The 21,082-nt window shown below is 51.1% G+C and overlaps 1 protein-coding gene across 4 annotated transcripts in view; it reads right to left on the bottom strand.

Moving 5' to 3' along the window:
• Nucleotides 1–21,082, bottom strand: part of Esrrb (estrogen related receptor beta) — a 162,240-nt gene that overhangs the window by 17,193 nt on the left and 123,965 nt on the right. For all 4 annotated transcript variants that reach the window (XM_048799058.1, XM_048799059.1, XM_015494225.2 and 1 more), the window contains 2 exons: nucleotides 1,499–1,609; nucleotides 870–1,031 (listed from right to left, as the gene is read on the bottom strand). In XM_048799058.1, coding sequence (XP_048655015.1) covers nucleotides 870–1,031; nucleotides 1,499–1,609 — 273 coding nt within the window. The remainder of the gene's footprint in view (nucleotides 1–869; nucleotides 1,032–1,498; nucleotides 1,610–21,082) is intronic.

Genomic DNA, 21,082 nt, shown 5'->3' with positions numbered 1-21,082 from the left:
GGGGGGGTGTCCAGGTGGCACATACTTCCCATGCCAGAAACGCCTTAGATTCACAGCTTCATTCATATAAAGAGGCAGCCCCGGCCTGTAATCCCAGCAGCTTGGGAGGTTGAGGCAGGAGGATCACAAGTTCAAAGCCAGCCTCAGCAAAAGCGAGGTGCTAAGCAACTCAGTGAGACCCTGTCTCTACTAAAACACGAAATAGGGCTGGCGATGTGGCTCAGTGGTCGAGCGCCCCCGAGTTCAATCCCCGGTACCCCCACCCCCCAAAACAGGTAGCCCCAGCAAAGGGCTCTGGCAGGTGGCCACTGTGAGCATGCGGCTGACACTGGCACGTGCCAGGCCCCGTGCCCGATGCTCCGTGCCATGCTCTCATCTCCTCCTTATGTCAAAGCCACAGATAAGGTACCCGAAGGCTGCAGACCCAGACTGTGAATCTGATCTGATCCCCCAGTCGCTGCTCCGAACTGCCCCTCTCTGCCTGCCTCTAATATGGAGGAAGGGACGCTCACCTCCTGCGAGCTGCTTTCCATATGATTCCAATAAGGTCTAGAAGAAAACCCTGCTCTTTATCCTTTAAGGATTCGAGGAACTTATTCTTTGAATATTACCAATTGCAGATCCAATCACAGCCCCACCCAGAATGATAAACAGTTCCAAAGAACCCCTAGCAGCTTGTGAACACCAGTGGACCTTCCAAACATGGGCGCCTCTCCAACCCCACTGGGAAGAGCACGCCCCCAGGGAAGAACAGACTTGAAAGATGTCCCAGGCTTCCTGGACATGCATCAGTACCCCAGGAATGGGGTGGCCCAGGGAACCTGGCCGACAGCCCCTCACCACACTCTCCCCAGGGCCCCATGACTCACCTGGGATGTGCTTGGCCCACCCGATGATGACCACAAGCTCCCGGTCTGCCAGGTCACAGAGCGTGGTGAGGGCCTTGATGTCCCCCTCAGGCATACCAGGTGGGGGCATGGCGTACAGCTTGTCTGGCTCGGCCACCAGGAGGTATGAGACAATCTTGGTCACTGCAGTGACAAAAGGGGACAAGGTAAGTGCCCAGGAAAGAGGGAAGGGCAGGTGGAGCCCAGATGGTGAAGGAGGAAAGACAGACAGAGCCTCAGGAAGGTCACATGGGGCTGGAACATCTGCCATTTTGACCCCATAGAGTGGCTAACAGCAGTGACCTGTGGTCGAGAAGTATCTTTCCACGGGAGTTTTGGTGAATTCTCCAGGGAGGACCCTGCAGCCTCACCGTGGGTTGGTAAGCAGGGCAGGCCTGGATGCTGAGACCTGTGACTTCTTGGGACCCTGTCTCATTCCCAGCCTCGATCAGGGTCTACCCCTCTTGGAAAGGCCTTCTGGGGGAACCAGGCAATAGCACCCCTCCCTGAGACCCACACTGCTCCATGCCATCTCCCCACAGGACACCAGATGTCCCAGGCACACATACTGGGAAAGGGCATGGACCGGCATGGACGGGCCTGGTACGTACGTGGCTTTTTAGCGGGTGGAGAAATTTGCAAGCTCAGGTACGGGCTACTCTCCGAATCCAGCCGCCGCTTGTACTTCTGGCGGCCTCCACGCACTCGGTCAAGACGCACACCTGATGGAGAAGAAAGACAGAGGGTCACAGGGGTCACTGGACATCACCATGGGTGCCGGCACCATCTTTGGAATCTCAGCACTGGCTCAGCCCTTCGGTGTCATGCCCAGCTGGTCAGCCTCGGACCAGGGAGCTGGACTCCCTTTAAATGCTGTCTCACAGGAAGGGCCCACCCCAGTTGCCCTGGCCTGGTCCTGCCTCTCTGGATTCAGCCTCCTCCTGAAATCCATCCCATGCAACCTCTAGCCCAGGTCTTCGTGAAGCCCCCTCCCAAGGGTTGGGGAAGAAGAGGTCAGAGTGTGATCTCCAGGGCAAATCCAGGGCGAGCGGAGTTCCTGGCTAAGATGGGAAAGGAGGCCCCTGCGTAGGCAGGCACTTCAAAGAGCCGACAGGGACCCTCAGACTTTTCACAGAAGGATGCTCTGGGTGGGCATTCATGATGACTGTCAGCTCTGGTCTGCCCTGTGGGAGTCTGAGATGGGGCTCTAGAGTCTGTGATTTACACAGAGCCCCCCAAAACGGGGATGCAGGACACCCTGGCCAGTCATGGAAAACCAACGCCAGGGAATACCATGCAAAAGCTGTTGCAGAGACTCCACGGTGACATCCACTTCCAGGGGCGAGGGCCTGCCCCCTACCCATCATTGCCAGTGAGTCTACACCGCTTCCCAGAAGCCAGCCCCAGCCCCAGCTCCTGCTGTCCATACAGACACCTTGGTACCACTGGCACTCGCTCTTGCAGATCGAGGGCAAGGGGCTTCGGGCAGGTCCTTCCCCAAGGAACACAAGCTCAGACTGGCCGCTGACCAATGTGGAACTCATCACCGAGGTATGAACCAACACTGAGAGGCAGGACAGAGAAGTGGGCAGGAGGGCGAGCAGGAACCCAACCCAGCGCCTGGGCCCCTGGCTCAGCCTGCAATGCACCCCTGCCTTCCGGCCTCAGCTCTCAGAGGCCAGCTTTTGTGCAAGGTCCCTTCTCGTATTCCTTGACTTGAGCTACTGCGAACAGGTCTTTCCCGACTAAGAAATGGGCCTGGACTCACACCCATAAAACCAGACGCGGAGACCAGAGTCCTCAGAGGAAGAGACCGCGGTGGGTCACCAGCTCTGGAGCGAGGGGACAAGTCCAAAGTCTGCTCTTTTCTGCAGAGGCAGGAGCTACCCCCTTGCAGAGCCTCAGCCAGTTTGCCTTCAGGGCCTGTCCTTCCCTTTTCTCATACACTCGGATCTCTCAGATCTGGGAAGCAGGACCTGTGCTCTGGAGTCCCCTGCCTCTCCCATCTGCATCCCCAGGGCGGTGGCACTGGCACGCTGCCTGCGCCTGCTCCTGCTCCTGCTCCTGCAGCCTTCCTCCAGAACAGGAGGAGGAACCGATAGCATGCCGCTGTTCCTTTGACAGGATACATAGCCACTCCATTGAAGTCCCTGGGACAAGAGGAGGATTCCTGATGCAAAGAGCAATCGAAAGTAAAATGACTTTGTGCCCGCAGCAAGGCCAAGGCCACATCCTCCTCTGGAGGGCCATGTCAGTGCTGGAGCACACCCAGCCTGCAGGCCACCTGGAGGAACTGCCTCTTTGGGGCCAGGTGCCACTCAGCATTTTCATCAACAACATCCTTCTTTTCACCCACCGCCTGCGCTTGTCCCTGGTGCCCCCCAGGGCTGCCGTCAACACGATGTTTGGGTGAGGGTGCACTCAGCATCCTACTTCTAATCTGTATTTACAGGTAACTCCCTGTGGGGGTTGTCTTAGTAGGGGCTGTGCCCCATCCCCCACTGACCACAGGCACAGGCAGCTGGACGTCAAAAAGACGGAGGGAGGGGGAGGTGGCAGCCCCAGGCGGGACCACCCCAGTTACTGCACTTCCAGCTCCTGGAAGCCCAGACTCCTCTCTGGTTTCTGAGTGGGGTCCTTGAACCTCCTGAGAGGCTCCAGTCAACCCTCCTTCTGCTCAGAGGCCCAGAAATGGTTGTAACCAACCAGGTTGGCAGCTGCTCTCTGCAGGAGCAGAATTCGAGACAAAGATGTGCACGGAGCAGTTCTGGAAAAGGAAGGAGCCGGATAAAGAGAGTCGGCCTCAGGAGGTTCCTGCAGACCTTGGGAGTCAGTCGGGGACTTGGAGGTCCACCAGTCACCAGCCACCGCTGCTTTGGTACTTCCTACCTGTCTCTGTGGTCCAGGATGAGTTGGCTGGTAGCCAAAGAAAGCCCTGGGGCAGAGCCGCAGCCACAGTGTCAGACCTGGCGCAGGAGACACTCAGGGGCAGAGCGTGGTGAGTGGGCGTGGCAGGGATGGTCTCCGCTGCCTTCTTCTCAGAGGGTGGCAGCATCACTGTCATCTCAGGCTGGGCCAGAGCAATCGGAAGCAGCATCTTCACAAGGTGACAGCCCCTTCCCCACAGGATCTGAAGGGGGATGCTCTGGGGCATCCTGGAGACTCAACTGCCATCAGCACCCAGGACCTGAGTGGACGGCGGAATCCCACCAGGCACGGGCCTGCTGTTGGACTGAGGCTCACCTTTGCCCCCTCATCCCCGCAAGTCCCTTCAGTGAGGGCAGAGAAGGCAGACCCACGAACACAGGGAAATCCTCCCTGGAGGCCCCACTTAGGGGAGTTTCTGCCCCCATCCTGTGACACATCTCATGGAAGACCCCTGCCTATGACCCCCCAAGACAAAAATGCAGCCCCCACCCTAACTAAGCTCTGCTTCCCCTTGAGATGCTGAAAGGACCAGAGTGAAAATCCAAACTTCATAAAGGTTGGTGAGGAGCCCCATTTACTGGGCGCCTCCTGTGTGCCCGGGTCTGACATGGGCTCTCATTTCTGAGTCCAGGATGAACCCGGTGGCCGCTTTCCTGATATTTCCCAGGAGCAAGTCTAGTAAGGTCTGTCCGTCCCCAGCCCGTCCCCACACACCCCAGACAGCTGTGGGCCAGAGAGAACTGTTCAACAGGACACGAAAAGGTGCATCCATCCCGCAGCAGGGCAGGGAGATGGGCAGTTGCCACCTCTGCTGGTGCATCTTTCTGGAATGTTCTCTAATGCAGGGCCTGGCTCTTAGTGGGTGCTGAGTGCAGGAATGGATACACCTCCTTCCTCCCCACCCCATGCCAGGCTGTGACAGCGCATGGGCTTCTTCCACTGAGGGCCCCGGAGGCCAACAGCAGCGCACAGTAGGTGCTCAGGAACAGGAAGTGTTCCTATTCTTACCTCATCCCTATTATTACTCCTCCCCAGCACTGTGCACAACTTCCTGGTTGATCACATTAACAACGACAGTTGCATTACTCATGAAGAACTTTCTGGAAGCATTGCCCTCTGTGACCCACACACTACACAGCAGGTTCTACTATCCTCATTTTACAGATAAGAAACACAGAGGTGCAGAGAGATTCAGTCATTTGCTCAGTAAAAGAGCCACCACCCAAGCTCCTCTCTGCACCTCTCCAAGGTGTGACTTTCCCAGGCAAAGCCAAGACAAACTCTCCTCTAAATGTTCTCCTCCAGATCTTCACAGCCTGGTGGTCAATGGTTCCAATCAATAAATGTTATCGATTATCAGTTCATTTTGTTAAAAAAAAAAAAAAAAAAGAAAGAAAAAAAAAGGAGCCTGTTGGGTTTAATCATGCACAGCCTGACACCCGCTGTGACCTGCTTGCTCTCCCTGCTTCCAGGTCTGAACCCGAGAACAAGCCCATCGGCTGCAGCCTGGGGACCTGGTGATCAAGGTCCAGGCCCACCTGCGTCCCGATGACCTTGGTTCTCACTGTCACCAGGTATGGGGAAGGTGAGACCAACTCTGCTCAGGGCGTCCGGCATCTGTGACAACGGAATGACCTCGTGGTAAACTCAAGGCAGCTCCAGGAGGCCGGGGGTGGCCACTCGGGCCCTGTGCTCGCATTCACCTGGCCCCCAGGCGGGTTTCCCTTCCTCCGCTGCCCAGGGGGCTGGGCTCTCAGGGGGCGGGGCCCGGGCCTGCCAGCTCCCCGCCCCCAGCCCCAGCCAGGGTTTGCTGGTGACCCTTTAGATGACACAGGCCTGCCATGCTTCCACCCCGCGAAGCCCAGGTCAGGGGTGAGGGGCAGGGGCCACTCCCTGAGTGCAGCGGCCCTAGCCTCTGTCCACTCTGCACTGAAGGCCCCTTCAAGCTCTGCCTCAGCAGGGAGGCCCCAGCCTTCGCTGGCTTCCCTGCAAGCCAACAGTGACATCAGAGACAGAGTAGCCCCCAGGCCACAGGCCATCTCCCGGGGGACCAGGGGCACCTCACGGCCAGGACTCGGATCCATCTCTACAGCCCCAGCCCAGGCCCCAGCCCACAGTGGGCCACCGAGTGTCTGAGGTTGTGCCCACTTGAAAGGAAGCCCTCCAGACTTGGGGCCTGGCCTGTCCCTGGCTTCCCTCTCCTCTGGCCTCCAGCAACCCATCCCTCAAGGAAGCCCATTGCCATGAGCGTTTCCCATTGTCTGAGCTAAATCCGATCTCACCACACTTCCTCCCTCCATCACGTCTGAGAAGATGACTCCCTTTTCCCAGGACCCTCCTTTATGAATTTCAGTTCCCGGGCACCCTCCTCCCATGGCCAAGCCCCCTTTACTTTCACTCTGTGTGTGTTTTTCAGGCCCATCACCTCCCTGTTTTCTACACGCCTGTCTTTATTGATATGGTCTGCTCCAAACAGACAGCTCAGCTCCTCAAGGGCAGGGATAGTGGAAAGAGGCCTGAGGTCCTCTGCCCACTGCCTAAACAAATGCTGGTCAGCTTTGTGTTCATTTATTGCCTGTGTGATTTTACATTTTATCGAGTAAGCTGCTCACAATCTTTTTTTTTCCCGACTTTTTAAGAAATATTTTTAATTGGTTGTTGATTGATCTTTATTTTATTTATTTTGGTGCTGAGAATCGAGCCCAATGCCGCACACATGCTAGGCAAGCGCTCTACTACTGAGCCACCACCCCAGCCCCTCACAATCTTAATACACAGGAAGTCCCTCCACAGGAGATAACAGGAGGAACTGGGCCCTCGATTGCTACAAGATTTTGTACCAGGACTCCTTTAGCAGTGGATCACCAAATGCCAATGGTTGGGTCCTAGACATTACCCTTGCCTACCCATTCCGTCCTCTCTCTTCCATGCCAACTGAACCTGGATTTCACTGGTGGAGGCCACATGTCCGAGTCAATCCCAACAATCCTGTTTCCTACTCTCCCAGCTTCCCTGGCAGCCACAGTGGGCATATGGCCTGTTTCCAGTCAGTGGGATAAAAGGGAGAACCCACAGTGATGAATGGTTTTGCTTTTCAGAAAAATGGGTGAAACTGTTTTGCCTTACTTGGCAACCACCTTGCCACCATGAGGCAGCTATTGAGGACAGCAAAGAACACCAGAGAAGCAAGAGTTTGAACCCTTGACTGTGGCTGAGAAGCCTATGGAATTCCACCAATTGCCCACCTCCAGATTTCTTGTTAGGGAAAGAAATCTACTTCATTATGGATGTTTAAGTCACTAGCCATCAGGAGGTCCCTAACTTGCAGCAGGAAAGCAGTTTTCACGACTGATACAATGGGCAATTACTTTTTAAATTAGGATGCATGAGACTTTCAAACAGCAACTGGAAAAAGAGTCTTGAACTTAAAATGAGAGTTGCCTTATTGTTTGTGTCGTTATATTAGCAAAATATCAAAAATGTAGACCCAGGAAGCACAATTAAAATACTAATTAACTTATGATTACTGTCGGGGATTGAAGATCATATCATCCCACTAATGTTTTCTGAATATGAAAAAAGCACTAATAATGCTAAAGTGGAAAGCTTCATAGATCTCCAAATACTGCAGTAAATACATATCCTGTGTTTTAATCTCTACTGAGCACTGTTTAATCCATTGATCTGTGCAGGTCAGAAAGTTAATATTTCCAAAGTGTTTCATGAATACAAAAATGACGGGCAGCCACTGGAACACATGACTCTGCAGATGCAGACTGAGGGGCGGGTTAGGACCGATAAGGAGTGTCCCCCTCCTTGACCCATATGATAAAGCCCCTAAATCTTCCAGGCACAAGTACGAACAGAAGTGTTGGATCTGATCCCGGGAGCCACTCCCGGCTGAGTGATCTGGAGTGGGTTTCTTCACCTATAAAACACGAGTGGTGACAGTGCCTTTCTCAAGGGGACAATAACTCATTTCATCCCCAGAGTTGATGCATGTAAGAACCTGAACCATCATAGACGGCAAACAGTAAGTGTCTAATAAATGTTAGCTAATATTACTATTGTTAATATTACCACTAAAAACACTTCCTCTTTGAAGGTGTTCTGAGTTTTTTAAAATATTTTTTGTCATGGATGGACACAATACCTTTACTTTATTGATTTATTTTGATGTGGTGCTGAGGATCAAACCCAGTGCCTCACACATGCTAGGCAAGCCTCCGCTACTGAGCCATAATCCCAGCCCTGTTCTGTATTTTTGACTGTATCTAATGGTACACTGTAATACAGCTTTGCAAGACATTACCGCTAGGGGAAACTGGGTGAGGACACACAAAATCTCTATTATTTCTTACATTGGAAAGTGAGTCTAACAATAATCTTAAAATAAAAACTTTAATTAAAAACTTAAAAAAAAAAAATACCGCCAGGCTTGGTAAAGTATGCCTGTAATCCTAACAATTCAGGAGGCTGAGGCAGGAGGCTCAAGGCCAGCCTCAGCCACTGAGCAAGGCCCTAAGCAATTTAGCGAGACCCTGTCTCAAAATTTAAAATAAAAAAGGGCTGAAGATGAGGCTCAGTGGTACAGCATCCTTGGGTTAAATCCCCAGCGCCAAAAAAAAAAAAAAAAAATACTGGCAGAAACGTCAAAAGCCAAATGATGGGCTGGGGTCTGTAGCTCAGTGGTAGAGTGCTCGCATGAGCCCTAGGTTTAATCCCCAGCACTATCAAGAAAATAAAATAAGTCAAAAGGCATAGGTATCAGTGGAACCCAGTTTGGTGGCTCCTCAGAAAGCTAAGCAGATTAACACCAGAACTAGCGATTCCCTCCCAGGAATGAATTCGAAAGCACTGAAAGCAGGACTCTAACAGACACGCGTGTGCCATGCTCACTGCACAGGATTCACAACAGCCAGAAGGTGGAAACAACCCAGGGGCCATCAGCACGATGGGCAGACAGCCGTGGTGCACGGATGTGTATGAACAGAACATTATTCAGCCAGAGAAAGGAATAAGTTATGGATTGTGCTGCACCATGGATGACCTTTAAAACACCATGTTAAGCGAATAAGCCAGACATAAAACAGTCAATCCTGCTTGATCTTAAAATGACACCATGCCCATAGGTGAAGTGTCTGCAGTGCTTGAGTCAGAGATGGGGGAGACTGCAGAGTGCCCGGGATGGGGCGAGGCACCGGGGAGAGAGTGTTCAATGGGTGCAGAGTCTCCACGTGGGGTGATGAAACCTGAGAATGGGCTCCACACTACTGAACTTGACACTTACAAGGGTGTTCTACACGGACCATGGGGCGGGGACGGGGACCTTTCTGGGGATGGAACCCAGGGCTGCTCTACCACTTTTTATTTTTGAGACAGACTGAGTCGCCCGGGCTGGTATGGAACTTGTGATCCTCCAGCTTCAACCTCTGGATTGGCTGGGATTGCAGGAGCCTGCCACCATACCTGGCTGAATGGCAAGTTTTGTGTGATCTCCATTTTGCCACCATTTTAAAAATAATGTAATGAACCAAAGCCCATCAGTGACAACACATTAAACAGGTGAACTGTATCTCAACAGAGCTATTAAAATTTTTGAAAATAGCCGGGTGTGGTGGCGCACGCCTGTAATCCCAGCAGCTCAGGAGGCTGAGGCAAGAGGATGGTGAGTTCAAAGCCAGCCTCATCAAAAGCAAGGTGCTAAGCAACTCAGTGAGACCCTGTCTCTAAATAAAATACAAAATAGGGCTGGGGATGTGGCTCAGTGGTTGAGTGCCCCTGAGTTCAATCCCTAGCACAGCCCCCCAGAATTTTTTTTGAAAATACTTCACCTTTCCCAGGTAGAATCAAACAACATAAAATGCATGAAAACAGGTAGCAGAGTGCTTGGTACACAGTAGGCATTCAATAGTCCCTTCCTGCCTCTCAGCTGCCTGCTGAAGGCGGTAGAGTCTACCTGAACGACTTTCCTCATGGGGAGAAAGTCACGCATTTCCAGTTATAGCTACCGTGGGTCAGATGCCACAAATGAAAACTCTCACTCAACTAAGGCTCAGAGAGGTTAAATATTGTCCCCAGGGAACACAGCCTGACCTGGGCACTGTGTTGAATATGCTAGTGGAGCTAAATGGCCTGCAGACTGAGTCAAACCTGCTCTGGCCCACAGCCTCCTCCCCAGGCTGGTGCCTGGGCACCTTGAGGGGTCTTGGCAGAGGACCCAGGGTCTGGAGTTCCCACTTCTTAGGAGGAAGGGAGCCGGGCGTCCCAGACTCTCAAGGCCATGCCCCATCTACTGGCCTCTCCAGCCCACTGCAGGCCCTTTAGAGCATCCAGGGAAGCAGCTCCCACGCGGAATTGGATGCCCACGGGCAGCCTTGATAAGATCAGGCCTCTGGCTTTTTTCTTAATGGAGGTAAGATAATTCCCACTTTCCTCCACGCTCTCCGCTCTCCTCTCTGGGTTTCCCCTCCGTCTCCTGGATGCCATCCCAGTCTTTCAGAAGTAAAAATAGATGAATGTGCAGGGGTGGCCGCAGCAGAGGCCAGTTCAAGTTTCTTTCTTTTACACCCAGGCGCTAAAATTAACCAGCTACAGTGCCCCAAAGCATGGCCAGCACCTGGCCCCAAGCCAGCCCAGCACTGCCCTCCTGACAAGTGTCTCTTCCCACAGGGAGGGTTTCAACAGAGCAAGGAGAGGAAGGGTCTCTGATCCAGAGTTCTCCTTTCTGAGCTACTGTTGGGGGCTGAAAGTGGGCAGGATCCCTGCCGACCTTGCAAAATGTTCCCCGTCCAAACCTTTCTTCCTTCCCCATGCAGAAGCCCAGCTCATCAGTTTGTGCAATGTTTTTGTGACAAGGCTACTTCACACCCATCTCCCATCTGAGCTGCTGAGGAAGGAGAATCCATGTTTTATATTCGTCCCAGGAGAAAACCCAGGGCCAGGAAGGTCAGGTGACTTGCCCAGGGTCACCCAGCCTGGAATGCCAAAGGAAGGAGGTGAACCTTGGTTTACAGATGTCCAAGTCGGGTCTCCTCAGTCCTGAGCCTGCAGCGGTCTCCAGGCTCCTCCTCCACCACAAGAACACCCTGGAAAACCTCGAGGACTCACCTCCCAGGTCCTGACCAACAGGTCTGGGAGGATGGGGGACTTCAGGGGTGACTCTTATACTAGTGACACTTCTCACAGATGACTCACCAAAAGCCAAGAGGGAGAGCTTGGTGCAGAACAAGCACACTGAACACCTAATATTCTGGTGTTCTTGTAACTGCTCTGTGGGCTCCAGGCACCGTGGGGGGTCAGATGGAGCCCCACATTCTGCCCATTGAAGAGGCACCACTCACTCTACCCTCTCCTCTGGACCCCACACGTCCCCAAGGACATCTCGACGAGCCTGCACTAGCACTGCATTCCCACTGTCAAGACCTGCCTGACCCTGCACACCCAACAGGAGGCTGTTAATGGGAAGTTCCCCAGGAGACTAGATTCCACCTGGCCACGTCATTTAGTAGCTGCAGTCCCAGGAAAATCACGTAAGCTCAGCTAGGCCAGATCAAGCATGGCAAGTTCCTGTTACCTGTGCCACTACCTGCCGTTTCCTAGCCTGTGATGGGCACTGTCAATCAATCATGCATCCTTGCCCGCTGACCCCAGGCGGGCCTCAGGAGCCCTCCCATCATGCACTACAGGTAGCCACTGCCCACTCCAGGGCTGACAGCCTGCTTAAAGGCTTAAAGGCCTAAGTTCAGAACTGTGGTAGAAGTTGCCAGAGTAAACTAATATCTGATGAAGAAACAGAGGAGGGGCTACAGGAGCCAGTCCTGGAGGGGGAGGGAGGGCTCTCCGAGAGGATGGAAAAGTAAGGAGCCAGCTTTTGGGAAAATGTTGCAAGCAGAGGGACTGTTAGGAAAGTTCTAAGGCAGGAAAGAGTTTGTCATGCTTGGGGATTAAAAGCCAGCTGAGGGGGGACTAGGGTGTAGCTCAGTGGCAGAGCGCTTGCCTAGCATGTGCTGGGTTTGATCCTCAGCACCACATAAAAATGAATAAATAAAAATAAAGGTATAAAAAATGTTGTATCTGTTAAAAAAAAAAGCAAAAGCAAGCTGCATTTAGCTGCTCTGCCCGGGAGTCTGAGTCAGGAGGATTGCGAGTTCAAAGCCAGCCTCAGCAACTTAGCAAGGCCCCAAGCAACTCAGTGAGAGAAAGGACCAAGAGTGACATCAGAGGTCCAGTTAGGAAATTGATGATCCAAGAGAAAGCTGACACTTTCTTGAACCAAGGTCATGACCATGGAGGTGAAGGAAAGTAGGAGAACCTGAAATACGCGTCGGGCGCTGACCAGGAGGGTCAAGGACGAGTTCTAGACTTCACATGAGCAACAGGGCACAGCGGTGCCTTCCTGAGATGGGGAAGATGGGGAGTGGTCGAAGATGGGGGGGGTCACAACCACAGTTCCTCTCTAGATCACCCACGATGTCCCTGGGGGCCCCAGTGGAGCTGCCAGCAGGGTCGTTAGATATGGAACCCTACAATAACCAGGGGAGGGATGGGCGGGGGTGAGACTTCGAGTGGTGTGTACCTAGTGTCTGATCACTAAAGACAGCCTCGGTCCAAGACCCAAATAGTTCTAAGACGTAAAGATCAGCAAGAGACAGAGTCTGCAAAGTCTAAAACCCAAGGTTAACAAGACTAGGAGGAAACCCGCAAACATGGTCTCGGTCGCCACGAGCAGAGATGACAAAGGGAGCCGCTGGGAGGGCAGCTCAGGTCCAGAAGGCTGAAGACAGAGGGGCACCAGCTGTGGCAACTCAGAGGGGGCAGCAGGCACAGCTTCAGGGGCCAGTCAGTAGTGAGCCCTGAGTAGAGCGGACAGAGGGCTGACTAGTCACCAAAGTCAAGATCAACACCAGAGGATGGAGAGCTAAGATTGGGAGGCAAATAGGAAAACACTGTCAGGAAGAGGTTTTTTAAAATGGCAGAAAAGGAAAGTCATAAAGGAAAAGATTAAAAAACTCAGTTTATTAGAATTACTAACTGCTAGTCCAGCACAGAGGTGCACACCTGGAATCCTGGCTGCTCTGGAGGCTGAGGCAAGAGAATCACAAATTTGAGGCCAGCTTCAGCAATGTGGTGAGATCCTGTCTCAAGAAATCAAAAATGGCTGGGATGTAGCTCAGCAGTGGAGCGCTGGGTTAGTATGTTCCATGTCCTGGGTTCAACCCCCAGTTCCACCAAAAGGAAGGAGATTCTCCAGAATAAAGTAGGGGAAAGTTTCAGACTCGCCCCTCATCACAGGAGCACCTGACCACAGGTGGTGAAAACCTCCATCAGGGCAACCAAGCCAAGAGCAGCCTGGCATCAGCTCGTAAAGCTGAAGGGGCACACGTTCCTGACTCTGCTGCTCCCGGGCCCCCAAGTCCTTAGGCAATGCAATCAGGAAGCAGGCAGGACAGTGTTTCTAACACGGAAAACCCAGAGGCCCTGATGACATTTGCCAGTAAATGGATGGAAATAGAGAAAATCCTGCGAAGTGAAATCTGCCAGACTCAGAAAATCAAGGCTCAAATGCTTCCCGTCATATGTGGAAGTCGGAGCAAAATAAGGGAAAGAGGGCAGTGGGGGGAGGGGATCGGATGTCCTAAAGATCAGGGGAGATCAGTGGAGAAGGAGGAGATCAAGGTGTGTGTGGGGGTGGAATATGGAATGAATCTAACAGAATCATGTTAGATACATATATAAAGGTACCACAGGGAATTTCTTCCTTTATATAAGTGTAGAAAGTACCAATCAATAAAGGAGTGAAAGAAAGTACCAATCAATAAAGGAGTGAAAGGAAGATTCAGTTGAGTTGAGGAGGGAGAAAAGGAGGAGGGAGGAAAGAGAGAGGGGAAAGGGGACTGAAATCAAAGTCCTTGTACATATAATTTTGTCAAAATAATTTAAAAAGCCCAAATTCCCATTAACAGTAGAAAAATAAATAAGCTCTCCTAAACTCATAGGATACCACGAGGAGCAGGTAGCTAACAGTGGTTTTGGGCCAACCGCAGCCCTCGGCCTCCTTCACGTAACCATCCGGCTCTTTCAGTACATGTCGCGTGTCACCGCAATAGCTGAGCTGAGTACCCAGGACACAGGCCTTAGGGCCCCAAAAGCCACAGTCTGTATGGACTTCTGCTGTGCACAGATGAAAATGAGCGGAGCCCAGCATCACACCATGAAGCGTCCCCCTCTGCAAGACAGACTAAAATAACCAAGATGACGAGGATACGCAGCATAAGGTCGTTGAAACTAAAAAAACACAGAAGCAGTAGAGATACAAAGAGATGACAGAACTGGAAAAAAAATAAAAATAACATGAAATCCAGGATACTAGTAATTGCTGAGGGTAAAGAAAAGGGAATGAATATGGGGAAGGGTCTAAGGAGGACCTTAAAAAAAGTAAGGGGGATTTATATAAATATATATAACAATTTATACATAGTTAATTTGTACATAATTTAATTGGTATATATATTTGTATATATGTTGTATATAACTTATGTTATATTTTATTTATTTGTTTGTTTGTTTGTTTGTTTATTTATTTTTGTTTTGAGACAGGGTCTTACAAAAACGTTGCAGAGGCTGAACTTGGCAACTTGGCAGTTCTCCTGCCTCGGCCTCCCCATTCACTTGGGATTATGTGCTTGTCTTGACATATATTTCTGACAAACAAAAATGCCTGACCTTTAAAGTAGGTTACCTCCTTCTTCCATACCAACAGTTTTAGCTGGACATGTGGCATCCCAGCTAAAGACTATAATTCCCAGACTCCTTTGTGGATAGGTGTGGCCATGTGACTAGATTCCACCAATGAGCTGTGAATGGAAGGACTCTGTGCCCTACAAATGTCCAAGCATGGGCTTTTCCTCCTGGTGGTGAGATGGAAAGAAATGGGGTCCAGAGGTGGAAGTCACAGGCTGAGGATGGCAGAGGGCCAACCAGTCCTGGATCACCTATGACCTTTGAACTATTACATTCAAAATCAAAGACAACTAAATTTCTACTCTGCTTATGCTTCTGGGTTGTTTTAGAGGTGACAAAGGTCTTTATGTTAGAAGCTTAGCCTTACCCTACCTGAAATCCTATACTGTATATTTCTACTCAAATGCTTACTTTTTATAAAATAGTTGGGTTTTTTGTCTTAGGAGGTGGGGATTTTTTTTTTCCCCAGTGCTAGTACATGCTAGACAAGTGCTTTACCACCGAGCTACATCCCTAGTCCTTTTTAAACTTGAATGATAGGAGGGTTAAGAAACTTGACTGTTTCTGAAGAAAATATGAAGGAAGATCAAAGGGTCCAGAGAGGCTATGGGATATCCAAAACTTTCTCCTGCATCATAGAAGAAAATCAGTTTTAGGGAGGGCTGGGGAAAGGAAAGATGCTTATCAAAGGGTGATATACTGCAGTACCTCACAGTGAATAATAATAATAATGTATATTTCAAAATAATGTGTACTTCAAAATCTAAAACAGATCTTTAATGTTCTCCCTCCACACAAAACGTAAGTTGGTGAGACACGGATAGGTTCCTAAGCTTGACTGAATCCCTCTATAATGAATACCCAGATTAAAACATCACATTGTACCCCATAAATTTACACAATTATTTGTCAATCAAAATTAAGAAAACTGATGTTATAACATGATGAAGAACACTGATTTCAAATCCACAATCAAAATCAGACATCATGGTGCCACTCTGAAGACTTCAGTGAAGAGGGGAACAAGATGAAAATAGAATACTATTATTAACCCATTCTAGGGAGGAGGACAGAGTCTTACAGAGGTTCAAGCAACTTGCCCAAGGAACTGGTAAATGGTGAAGCTGGAATCCTGCCAGGTCCAAATACCAGTGAGATGTATCCAATGCCAAATGCCCCAAGTTACAGCGATAAGGATTCAACCCAGAATCATCTCTGTCTTCACTCATCAACACTTCTCCAGACAGGGGCCACTGTGCCTGCGTGGCTAGGGCTTCAGGCCACGTGATCCTGTGATCGGTCAGAGGTGGGGGACATGGGGTGATGGCTATAGGATGGAAAGTAGTTTTGGGGGGAGATACACATATACATGAGAGTTCCCCAACTGTTGTTCAGTACTGTTCTGAAGTTCTGGAGAGTTCTGGTTTGTCTCAAAACACACATTTCAGAAAAGAAAAAAAAGGATTTTTAAAGACAAGTCATCTCTCATTCTCTTTCTTCATTCAAGGGCCAGAAAAGTGGTATTTCTGGCATGGGCTAGAGGCACAATGCTCTATAAATACAAAGCCATTAAATCCCATGCAGCAGGAACCTGATCAGGGCCTCCTTTTAATTTCCTGACATGAGCTGGCCACTAACCCAATTACCCAGAATCCCTGGAGGAGCCCTCCACCTTCCCAGCCAGCAGACAGAGAGAGTGGGAGCAGATTGCATGGATGTCAGCCCAGCTCGCCCTGAAATCAAATATCTTTTAGAAAACACTTGGGGAACGGCAGGCAGGGGCTAGGCGGGGGAGGAAATGGAGCAGCCCAGGAGACTGGTGGCTGGAGGGAGAGGATGCCAGGAGAGGAGAAGGTGAAGTTCACAGGGACGAGTTGATGACCGAGAGGGCTGAAATCCCAGGGCAGTCCTGAAGGCTTGGGGGTCCCCTATGAAACACAGAAAATGGCTCTCAGGGCTCTTCTGGATTGGAGGCTGAGTCTCTCCATACCCTAGCCAGGCTGGGAACAAGCTCACGGGTCAGGGTACCATCCCATCCTGATTCTCGCACCAGGAGGCCAGCCCAAGACAATGCCATCCTCGAAGATTCCCCACCAGCCAATGCAGGAAGAAAAATCAGGGCAGCTGGACTTCACTGGACACAGTGGGCAAGCTTCTAGAAAGCCAGGCAAGAATGAGGCTCCCTGGGAATCGAACACTATTTGGTTGCTTCTGGGGAGTTGACCAATCAAAGCAATGCCACAGTAGACTGTGCCAAGGAGCTGTCCCATCTGGTTCTAAGCTTTCCTTAGTGATGGACATCAGGGATCAACATCCCTGTCGTCCAGGTGAAGAAGCAGAAGCATATAGGTTGCGAAATACATCAGCGAGAATATCTGAGGGAATGCAGGCTGCCAACTCCTAGCCCAGTTCAGACTTTGTGTTCAAGTTTCTATATAAAAAGAAAAAAACCTTAGGTGCCGCCGTGGTGCACACCTGTAATACCAGTGACTTGGGAGGCTAAGGCAGGGGGATTGTTGAGGGCCACAGCCCTCAACAGGGATGATGCATGGCATTTTTTCCAGAAGGGAGTGGTTGAGAAGTGACCAGCGAGCCATTGAGATGATAATGGTTAAATTAAGCTGCGTATTCAGTTGTATATAGACCCCTGCTGTTTGCCTGGGGCGACCGCTACTTTGGAGTTCTCCTGGGGATTCCTAGGATTTCTGGGGAGTTTGCGTTGGTTGGTTGGTTGGTGAAGTTCCGGAGGAGGGATCTTCGGAGGAGGGATTTCCGGTTGGGGATGTTCCTAAAAGGGCCCAGAGGGTGGCGGCTCGGGAGTTCCTGTTTGAACCTACAAGTGCCTGGTGGCTGGGTTATTTTGTGCCCAGCCAGACTGCGGCATTTGGTGGTACAGGGAACGCCTGAGGGTAAGTGATAAGGTAAACTGCTCGCTCCTGAGGGCAGTGCAAGAGGATGGGTAACCATTTAAAGATTCTTCTTTCGTTTTGTTTCACTTTTATTTTAAGTTGCCAGACCCTGGAGATGGGTGGGACGGAAGAAAAACTATTTGCGTCTGGGGAACAGACAGGGAGAAAGGAAGGATGGACATTTCAGGAGGATAGAAAGGCTGATATATGAATTTTTGTTCCATTTTTGTTTCATTTTGTCTCGGTTTTGTTTTGCATTTATCTTAGTGAGGGGTATCTTCATCATGGAAATATGGAATTAAAAGTTAATAAGAACCAATCCAAAAGGGCGTTAAGTACAGTGCTAGAGGAAGGAGGCATCTCAGTAAAATCAAGAACAGTGCTCATGGTTCATTAAAGAGGGGTTGTTAAATATATCACAATGGAACCATCATGGTGCAGATTTAAAAAGATACAAAAGGAAAGCCCAGGAACTCTGCCAGTTGGCACATTACCATTATGGACGTTGGTACAATCTTGTTTGCTTAGTCTAGGAGAAGACATTTTAAATCAAGTAAAAGAGGAAGTCTCTCGAGTTAGACAGGGGAAAAAAGTTTAGAGAAGGAGGGGCTATCCGGAGAGAAGTTACAACGGGAGGTTGCTACTAACACCTTTCTATCACCAGAGGGCATAAGTGTCCAACCAACAGCTCCACCTATGGAGACAACATATGCTGTGGCCCTTACGTGGCGGCTCCGTTATTTTGTGCCCAGCCAGACTGCGGCAGGGGATCATGGGTTCAAGGCCAGCCTCAACAACTTAGCAAGACCCTTCGTCAAAATAAAAAGGGCTGGGTGTGTAGCTCAGTGGTAGAGTGCTCTGGGTTCAATTTGTAGTACCTCAACAAAAAAACAAAGAGAGAGAGAGAATATTACTTTTTTACCCTGAAAACACAGATTTTTATATACGAGGTCTACTTAAAGAAAGACCCTTGGGCTGGACACAGTGGCACACACCTGTAATTCCAGCAACTCAAGAGGCTGAGGCAGGAGGATCGCAAATTCAAAGCCAGCCTCAGCCGATTAGTGAGGCACTTTCCAGGTAAGGGCTGGGGCACCTAAATCATGACACAGGCACTCAGATGACACAGGAAAGCAAGTAAATGGTGAAGCTGGGCATCTGGAGAGAAGAGGTAAGAGGTGAGGGTGAGAGGGAGGGGGTCAGTCGGCCCTCACTCACACTTGGCCTTTCTATAGACTTAGGGACCCCGACACCCCACAGTAGAGGCGCAGCCCTGGGGAAAGGGGAAGTTTGCCTTTCAGAGTCGAGTAAGAGCTGGAGGGAAAATAGGGAGGTGCCCCCCCCCCACGTCCCTGGGGGTGGCCCTGTGCACAGAGCCAGGAGGAGCACCCCCCAAACAAAAGCAGAAGCCACCGCGCTGCCAAGAGCTCTACCTGGCAGGGACCCAGGCTCCTGAATCGGCCTGCTCCTCCTAAGGGGACCAGTCTCCACGGAGCTTCAGATCCCAGGTCCCGCCATGGCTCCGCAGGGACACACGCTCAGCCAGGCTCTGCTTCCTCGCTGCAGCAACCTTTGTGTCTTTGGATTGGGACCTGCCAGCACTGGGGGAGGGCAGTGTTCCGGTGACTGTCCCTTCCTCCTTCAGGCAGAGCTCCTCAACAGGCCTCTTCAGGCTCAGCAAATCTGCCAGGGGGTGCTCCGCGGCCACCCTGGGGAGAGGCCATTGGGGCTCTTTATTTAGGGGAAGTGGCCAACATGGGGCTCAGCCTGCAGGTCCCCCCCCACATGGGCAGCATGGGGGTGTCGCCTGCATCCTCCCAGGGCCCCCTACGCCCGTCCTCCTGGGACTCACACACCCATCCCATTTCTCTCCCAAGTGCCTGTCCAGGTTTGCCAGTGCTGCTGCCCATCAGTCTGGTCCAGCCACCCGCCTCCTGGCGTCAGTGAACCCTTCCCCTGTCATTTCCCCTCAGGGATAACTAGAAAGCGTCTCCCTCTCTTCCCAGCACTGGATAGCCCCTAGGTCTCTGCTGAGCCCACTCTGAGCAGTCCAGGACTTTCTAGTAGTGGACCCTTCCCAGGCCTTTGCCAAAAGGGAGGGGCAGGCAGACAGCACAGAGAGGGAGACTTGGGGCCCAGCTCCCGACCCTGCCCGCGTGTGACTGAGGTGGGAAAGTCATCTCACCCCAATCCCTGCAGGGCCCCATTTTATCACCTTTAAAATTCAGACATAAAGCCAGGTGCCAAGGTGCCCACCTATAATCCCTGCTACTCAGGAAATAGGGGCAGGAGGATAAGGAGTTTGAGGACAACCTGGAAAACTTAGCAAGACCCTGTCTCAAAATTTAAGAAGGGCTGGGGCTGGACACACACCTGTCATCCCAACAACTTGGGGAGGCTGAAGGAGGAGGATTAGCCTGGGCAACTTAACAAGACCCTCATTACTTAGGAAGACCCTTTCTCAAAATAGAAAGTCAAAAGGGGCTGGGAATGGAGCTCAGTGGCAGAGCCCTTGCCTAGTGTGCACTGAGGTCCTGGGCTCAATCTCCAGTAATAAAAAATAAATAATAAAAAAAAAATCCCAGAGGTGTATTTATAACAAGGAGTCTTCCCTCAAAGCAAGCAGAGAGGCTGCACACTCCAGCCAGGACAAGCAGGGACATCGGCCCCCAGCCTGATCCCGATTCTGTACACCCAGCTTACAGAACAAGATGGCAGCTGCATCTCTTGAACTTAAGAGGCAGGAGTCTCTCCAAGGCTTGAACCCTCAGCCTTCCACAGAAGGGGACATCAAGAGAGCTGTGCAAAGACCAACCTCTGTGGCCTGTGGGCCCTGCCTCCTCCTTTGGGACACCAGGAAGCCGTGAGCAGCTTGGTCCCACCCTACACCCTGGTAAGACCAAATTGTATAGCATCCAAATGAACCAACCCGTGCTCTTCTGACAGGTCTAACACAGCCCAGTTTTAACCTAGAAAGAAAGCTGTATCTTACACAGAGACCCCAACAAAGTAGCTGGGAACTGTGTGTCTGAGAACTGAGTGGCCCACCACATCACAAAGGGGCAAATGAAGGGACAAATGAGCAAACTTGCATTTAAAGGCCAGTGTGCTGTGTAGACACAGTGGGTAATTAAGAACATGCTTCAAAAGCTCCTGCTTTACAGGTTCAGATGCTGAGATTTACCTAGGTGAAGGCGTGAGTGGGGGGAGCCTGGAATAGAAATAAAAGTTGGGGGGCTCCCAACTTCCACAACACATGAAGATCCAAGTTGTCTTACTGGAGAAGCATCTTAAATTCTGGCCCTCTGCTCCAGAGGGCATTGGGAGAGGGGGTGGGAGGAGCACCCCAAGCCTGAGAGACTGCACTGGGCTTCCTAACATGATCCCCGCTGGTGCTCCAGAGGGCCCCCCCTCTTCCCTGGCAGCCCTCCTGATCCTCTACACACCTCTTCCTGCCTGCTCCCACTTCTAGAAGGATCCCAAGGCCCAGAAATTTCTGTAGAATTTCCACTGGCTCCCCTTGAACGCTGCAAAGGAGACACACACACACACTCCACATCCCCCAAACGGTACCAGGTTTATCAAACTGAGCAGATCAACAGGGAAAGTGGGGAG

The sequence above is a fragment of the Marmota marmota genome, unplaced genomic scaffold (genome assembly GCF_001458135.2).
Source record: "Marmota marmota marmota unplaced genomic scaffold, marMar, whole genome shotgun sequence".
NCBI classification, from domain to species: domain Eukaryota; kingdom Metazoa; phylum Chordata; class Mammalia; order Rodentia; family Sciuridae; genus Marmota; species Marmota marmota.
The sequence above is the reverse complement of the archived record's forward strand: the minus strand, read 5'-3'. Positions and strand labels throughout refer to the sequence as shown.